Below are 7,892 nucleotides of genomic sequence, written 5' to 3'. Positions count from 1 at the left end.
ACCCTGTAATGGCTTTGCACAAGTAATTTGTCACTCTGTGAAAAGCAAACTGCAACATTTTGCTGTGACACCATTAGCTGAGGGTGCTTCACAAAGCCAGGATCTAAAAATATTCATCCGGAGCATCCAGCTGCAACGGAGCGCCTTCCAAACATTTCATTGGGATTTTATGCAAAAAGACAAACAGAAGAAAGTGGAACCGAGAATCAGGCATTTGTTTTCAGTCATTGCAGAGTAATTGTGAGTTTATTGCAAATTTTCCACAAAAATAGTTAACAATATTGGGTTGAAGCGATGCTAAGTCCCACCTGCAGGTGGCAGTATTTTCTACTTCTGCTGCCTCATCCTCACTGTATGTTAATTCTTTGATCAATGTAGTAAAACATTTGGAGGTAGAATTGCAGCAAAACGCAGTTCTAAAAGGTTTCGACTCAAAAACAAATGCATGCCACACTTTTCAGCTTCCTTAAAATTTAAAATAATATGTACATGTATAGCATGTACACATTTACACACATATGTGATACATGAAGCACATTAATTTCACTCAGGCTGTTGTCTTCCAGCTTTAATTTCTGTTAATTGTGATGACATTTACAGTTAGAATATGAAATCAGATATAAAATAAGGAAAGTGGGTTTAATGAAAAACATGTTTAATTCCTGCCTAAAGGTTATTTTGAAACGGTACTTTTAACTGCCCTCATCAAAACTTATTAAATATCGCTTTATTATTCTGTCAGGCTCATTTTAAATCGTCCTGAATGTAGACAGAGGCAAATAGCAAAATCTTTTTAATAAATAAAATTATTTTTATCACATAAATTTGATAAATTAGACAAGTCAAATGCCTATATTAAAAATCAAACACTTGGAAATAAGAAACCTGAAAGTCCGCCATTTTGACAAATTTATGAGACTCAAATAACAGGTGAATGCTGCCATCTGGTGGATATTTCTGCTACTACAGAGATAAAAACTTCTATGAGTTTAACTGCTACATTTTCCCCAGAAATAAGTGGAAAATAAAAAAATTATAATTAAAGGATGTGCGACATAAAACAGCAGCTTCAACTGAAAGAAAACCCATCATCCCGCTCTACTTTGAGTTTGTTTTAAGCATCAGCCTATTAAGATGCTCTCCGTAGCATCCCCTAGTGGCTGCATGTGAGAATGCAGCACCCTGGACCTCTTCCCTGATATGGGCAGAAGCTGGCCGTTCGCCTTCATCTGGTCGATTTTTCTGGACAGTTCGGGGTCGCTGTCGATGACCAATGTGCATCTCTGTGCGTAATTCACCAGAGTCTCTTCTCCTTGGCGAAACTGGCCCACCAGGGGGATCATTTCCTTCCCTGCAAGGTGCAGCTCCGCGATGGACGCCGTGTTGGCGATGGTGTTCCTGTCGATCCCGTGGTGACGGAAGGCTTCACTCATGCTCTTCTTCTTGATGAAGGCTGAGAGGACCTGTTTGTAGCGGTTAATGACGTACAGGACGCCAGTGGCTGATGGGAAAAAAACAAACAAGATGCTACATGAGACGCTATTATACATCAGCTTACAATTAATTGTCGCTTAAGGTTTTATTAGACTAAATTTGGTTCCAATGGGTTAAGGTCCTCTTGGACTTTCTTTTAGTGTTGTAGTTTGTCCGCCATCCACCAGAGGGCGCCACTGGTAATCTTTAAGTGGAGCCGCTGAGACTAAATCAAAGATGGCGGCGGGGACAACCAAAACGGGAAAGAGAAAAGGTCCGGAGTCCGGTGGAGGATGTAAAATGCACTTTATGCGGTTCTGTTTTGAAATATAAACATTCAACAAGCTCCTTAAGTTTTTATATTAATAGCTTTCATTAAGCCGAGGTGCCGCGTGACGGAGCAGCGACTGCATGTTAGAAAACTTTAGCTCTTTATGTTATGGAAAGACGGTCGGAGCTACAGAACAGTAAAGAAAATAGTTAATCATTAACTTATATTAACCCATTAACGGATAACTTGCATCCTTAAGTGCTACTGCTCTTTATTTAACTGTCTCTGCCTTATCTGTTTCTCAAAATATTTGCTAGTGTCATTATTTGCATATTCAGTTTTTTAAAGGATGAATTTGAACTGCTGTTTTTTCCTACAGGACAAGGATTATATGGCAAGTTCAATTAAATTTAAAATTAAGAAATCAAATTAGCACGTTCTGCAGATGTTTTTTTAGCCACTTAACCTTTTTTTTTTTTTTTTTTTTACAATATTTTTATGCAGCTAAAATGCAATTAAAGTCATAATTCAATTTCTTTTTTTAGATAAGAAAAACAATATATTTTATAAAACGCAAAATCAAAATATTCCTTTGGTGTATGTGTGATCATTTATATGTGAAAATAAAAAATGACTTCTAACATCAACACATGAAAAGCTCTTTCTGCTTGACGTAACATCAGTACAGTGTCAGGTTAATCTGTTATTTTTTGGATTAACCAATTAATAATTGTACACCAAAAGATGCTTAGTAATACTTTTTTTACCCAGTGAATCTACAATTTTATGACACTTGGAATTTTAGGTAGAATATATTTACAAAAGTTTTTTTTATTGTAGTGTAAACTGTAATTATATATTTGTACAGTTTCGGCTTAACTACTGCTCTGAGTTTATTTCCCTTTTAGAAATTGGTGTTTTTTTGAAAACCTGCAGGTTTCACTGTTTGAAATAATGAGACCACATCAGAAATGTTGGACCATAATGAATTGGACCAGATTAGAAGAAAACCAAACACACAAAAAGTGTGAATACCAACTTTCAAGCACAGTGGTGGAGGGGTGCTGATTTGATCAAACTTTGTTTTATCTATTTTTATTGGTTTGAGCGTATACACAGCTATTCATATAACGTTTTCATGTTGATCTACTTTGTGTCTTTCTGTTAAATTATGTGTAACAACATGCAACAAGGCCGGTTTCAGTGCTGTTTGTGTAAAAAAAATAACTCACCTGTTTTCACTTTGATTCAGAATAAAATGTTTGGGTTTTTTTGGAAGTTGTATGAAAAAAAGCATATTTTTTTATTACAGGTTATGTGGAAATATCTCCAAAGTGATCAAACAGATCTGCTGAAGCACCATGAGGTCAAGCTAATGGTCCTTTAGCTTTGCATCAGATGTGTTTTATTAACCTTTCACCCGTTCATTACCTCTTTTCCTGCTGTAGTCTTTCCCTTTCTTTGATCGTTTCTTGTCCTTGTGGTGTTTTCTCCGTCGGTGCTCACTCGACGCCACCGACAAGTCAGAGGAGTCGGACGCCTCCGAGCCGCTGTCGCTGCTGGCCGAGGAAGAAGAAGAAGCTCTTTCTCTCTTTCGAGATTTGTTTTCTGAATGCTGCATTTTGCTTGGTTTGGGAGCTAAAGACACAGAACACCAAAATAAAACCTCTTAAGTCTGTTAAGACAGCTTCCTTCAGCTGTACAGATTTACTGACCCTCAGTGGCTGAACTGGGTGCAACAAACGGTGCCATGGAGCGATTGGTGGTGAGGTTTTCGATTTGACTGCGCAGAAACTTGCGATCCTGCATCAGGTCCTCCACCTGTCGCTCCAGTGCAGCGATGCGCTCCTGCTTGCTCTCCAGCATACACTGCAGTTTTGTGATGGTGAGCAGCACCCTCGGCGGCAAGCCCTCGAATGACGAAGCTGCTCGTTACGAAGAGAAATCATTTATTTTATGAGAATTTGGTGATTTGCTAATAATTGAATGATTAAAAAACAAAAAAACATTCAAAATGAATATCTCCAGCTCTTACCAGACATGGCGCTGCTGGGAGTGTTGTCCTGAACGGCGTCGGAGGACGCTCCGCCCTGGAAGTTCTCCCACTTGATTATCCGAAGCTCATCCTGCTCTTGCTTTAGCCAGCTCGAAGAGCCGAGCCGGTCCTTGGACCTGACGGAGCTGGAGTCGATCTCCACACACGGGGAATAACCGGATGTCTCCTGTTGCCACATGGACGACATATAATCTAGCCAGGGAAAATAGAAGAGAAATATTTACTGAAATGATATCCGATAATTCTGTTATGATGGTTCATAACCAATATTAAATATATTTCCTAACCTTTAAACACTGTAAAAAGTGACCATAACAGACATTGCTTCTCTGTTTCAGTTAAACATCTTACAATCCTCTTTTGCATCACTGTCACAGTTCATGACCAAACAAAAACCAAATGCTCAACCCTCTCCTCCTCCTGAAACATAAAGGGCAACAAGATGGAAATAAACACTATTTGTTAATGTCGCCGGTTTTACTTGTTGGACCAACAGCAATGTTAAAGGAAAAAAATGGGGGGTGACTGACGCTGATGTTAACTCCGATATATCACACATCCCTATTTTTATGTTAATTTATTAGCATTATTATTATTTACAAAAATACGCAACAGATAATTCACCTGTTGCTAGACACCTGTTTTAGAAGAATTTTCATATTCTTATTTTCCATTTGTAGAACCATCTTTTCTTTTTAAATAGTATTGTTTTATGAGGACTGCGTCTGCACACGAAGGTCGTGGATCCGAGGGGGTGGATTATTTTAGCATTAATGAAATTATATTATGTTTAATAAACAATAAGTAAACAAATAATTATTTCAAAGTGACAAAACTATATTATCAAATAATTTATGCGGTTGAAATTACAGCGGAAGACGCTATACTCGAAGCTAGTCTCCCCCGGAAGTCACCGCCGTCGCTAAGCAACGTATCAAACGCTTTACCTTCATGTTAGTCAACTATTTGAGGATATTGATTTATCGTTTTATTGTCATTAAAGCTCTGTACGTGTTGGCTGTGGCCCCAGTATCTTTTCTTTTGTGAAATGTAAACATACTTTGGAACGGTTCCTGATGCCGCGACGCCATTTTGGAAACGTTCGAAATCAAACCATGGAGAGAGCACATTACGTCATCACGCAAATATGTCTCATGTTATTTGAACCGACAAGTGGGATCGTGAGGCAGGCCGATTCCAAGTTCTACTTGTAATGTTTACCTCTGCTAGACGATAAACTAACTCTGCCTATACACAAATATTTCCATTTTAATTTTCTTCGACTAAAAATGGAAATGTAATTATCACATGACCGTAAATCGACATTTTGTAGATTTTAACCGTTCCTTTGCTCTTCAATCGGTTTGCATTAACACTCATAATTAACAAATCAGGGATGGTTTTTGCATGTTTTACACCTTTTGTACAAATAAAAAATACAGTTTTAATGACAGAAACTGAATTTTTTTAAAGGAAATTCAGAAATTCACACTCATCGTCCCTGTGAACAGCAGCTGTTCTACATGCAGGTGGCTCATGCAATTTCGGTGTTTGCCATCAACAACTGGCTGCTTGGGGGGAAAAAACTTTAACTGAATCTGTTTCCATAGCAACAAGACACAACCCATGCAATTATCACATATGTAACTTGTAATTAAGAGAAGACCTTGTAATTAGCATATCATTTACGAAAAGTGGATCCACCTTTATTATGAGGAACCGCAACATGACGTAGAAAGTCAAACGATGGGTTTTTAACTCGCTTTATGTTCACTTTATTCCAACTGATTAGGTCGAATGGATGAGAAAAAACAAATATATAACAGCCTGAAAAAAATGAAAGAATATTTCAAGGGAAATTGTCAATTCAACATTAAATAACCTGAAGTAATGAGTGTTAGCCATGAGTTCACGAGTCTCCAACAATTACTTAATCCACTTTTAGTTATTCAAATATTTCTTGTAATAAAGCAATTAACAGTCTCAACAAACAGAGTAGCATCTTTCATGATGTAATTCACCAAAAAACATGTTTAATTGTGTTTTCTTTGAACATAGAGATACTTCAAGTTCACTGCATCTCCAATAAAACAATAAATGCACAGTTTCCTCTTATGATTTTACTTATGGATTACCTAACTTTCCAGCGGTGAAAAAAGCTCCACATGACCTAAAGACAAAGTATCTAGTAATCAATGATTAATGACTGCCAGCAAAGCCTACTATAACTTAATCCACATTTACAGAAAAGTTAATTGAAGTTTACGTCAAAAACAAAATATATTTTTTTATATTACTACATCAACCTGTGTATGTATTTGTTTACAAGCCCTCCACTCCACGCCATCTTTTCTACACAAAACCACATGAGCATTACCAATACGATAACCAATAAGTCTCCTACTTATTGGTTATCGTATTAAAATGTCAAAATTTTATTTTTAGCATTAATGTTTATAGTTGGTTGTTTATTTGTACAATGAAATAACCAACCAGGTTAGATCTTAATCCCAACTGGGAAATTACAAAAAAATACTCAAATTCAGGATTAGGATACTTAGGGTGCAAACAAACCTCGGTCTTGGTTCAGTTAAAGTGAACTATGGTGAAGATCGAATGCATATGTGAACGAAAAGCGGACCAGAGACCACTCCAGAAGCAGGAAGTGGACTACAACGCAGGGCATTCTGGGTAAACAAAACCAAAACAAACACGATAGACTAGCACTAGCAAGAGAAATAGGTCGTAGTCTATGACCAAAGACAAATCCTGCTAAAAATACAAAAATGTATTTTTGTTTACATTTTGTGAAGAAGAAAGTTGTCTTCTTCAGAGGTTTTTGTACAGTTGTTCTTGGTGCTTTCCTCCATCCAGGACATGTATGGGACTGGGATCAGGAAAAGGGCTGCAGACTCCACACATCCTGGACACAAACTGTTCTGAAGTGGTGTGTTCAAGTGTTTGACATCTGGACATCAAACTGTTGAAGCCAGTGTTAACTGAAGCAACCAAATTTAATGCTACATCATAAGAACTCTGTTTTCTGATTATAACATGGGCATAATACACTATTTATAAAGATGAATTAGTGTCACATGTTTGACGCGTTATTATACCAAATTATTTGTCTCAGTTCCAACCGGGATAAAACATTACAAGTAGGCTTAAACCTTAAATCTTAACCCTTTTCTATAAAGATGTATTTTCTGGATACATTTTATAAAATTAATATTTAAAATGACAGAAATTATAAAGCATTCGCATAACGTGATTAAACCTATACAAAGAGCAAACCCTTCCTCCGTGCAGAGGTTTCAATTACCTACAACCAACATGGATGCTAATCACCGTAATTACCATCAAAATACGGGGGAAAACGGAGGAATGAGGCCGGTAAAACACGCAGAATAACCTACCTACAACTGAGTCCAGATGCTCAAATAGAGCCTGGTTATGTTCCAGGGTTTGTTATGATGTTAATATGAAATACAACTCCCCGTTTGATCGAAATATAAACACAGAGAAGAGGCGAAATGCGACACTACAGCAGGCATGTCTGGGCGAAGGGGGCGGAGCTAACGGCTGCGTTCACTGAATGTCGTAATTGTGACAACTAAAAGGAAGTGTTGATTTATATGGATTCCTTTAAACTAAGTAGACCAAATATTTACTACGTTGTTTGTTAAAGTTGTCAATTACACTGTTTTGTAATCTAAAAATACTTTGGATACCTTTTAAAATAGCATATCGTGCTATTTTAAAAAAATCCTTACCTAGATAGATTCTTATCCGAAATACACACAAGCTTCAGTGAAAGCAACTCCCCAGTTTTATTACTTTTGTTCGTTTTTTAGGTGTTTTGAATTTATAGCCTTGTTTTTATGCCTGTACTAAAATCGTAATACCGCCACCTCCGGAAATGAAATGATCACGTTTGTATATCAAGTTCATTCAACATATTATCACGTTTATACAACATAAATGTCACATTATAACGTGATAGCGCCCCAAAAATTTATTTTCCTCCCTCATAGCAATACGCTTCGGTGTATATCTGAAAATATCGGAGCTATATTTAAGAACCCCGAATGA

General features: G+C 37.1%; 1 protein-coding gene across 5 annotated transcripts; it reads right to left on the bottom strand.

The window, feature by feature from the left end:
- Positions 1–555: 555 nt before the first annotated feature.
- Positions 556–7,390, bottom strand: LOC122823967 (coiled-coil domain-containing protein 106-like). Of its 5 annotated transcripts, none has more exons than XM_044104066.1 (6): positions 7,217–7,390; positions 6,603–6,734; positions 3,780–3,992; positions 3,460–3,669; positions 3,176–3,382; positions 556–1,501 (listed from the first exon to the last, which is right to left on the bottom strand). In XM_044104066.1, exons 3-6 carry the CDS (start codon positions 3,985–3,987, stop codon positions 1,122–1,124), a joined length of 1,005 nt encoding a protein of 334 aa, XP_043960001.1. In that variant the 5' UTR covers positions 3,988–3,992; positions 6,603–6,734; positions 7,217–7,390; the 3' UTR covers positions 556–1,121. The 5 variants fall into 5 exon arrangements, with proteins under 5 accessions (XP_043960001.1, XP_043960000.1, XP_043959997.1 ...); XM_044104065.1 differs by having other exon boundaries at positions 6,603–6,739; positions 7,217–7,374; XM_044104062.1 differs by having other exon boundaries at positions 6,603–6,723; positions 7,217–7,374.
- Positions 7,391–7,892: the final 502 nt, after the last annotated feature.

The sequence above is a fragment of the Gambusia affinis genome, linkage group LG21, assembly GCF_019740435.1.
Source record: "Gambusia affinis linkage group LG21, SWU_Gaff_1.0, whole genome shotgun sequence".
Lineage (NCBI taxonomy): Eukaryota > Metazoa > Chordata > Actinopteri > Cyprinodontiformes > Poeciliidae > Gambusia > Gambusia affinis.
Note: the sequence above shows the minus strand (reverse complement) of the source record. Positions and strands in the feature narration are given on the sequence as shown.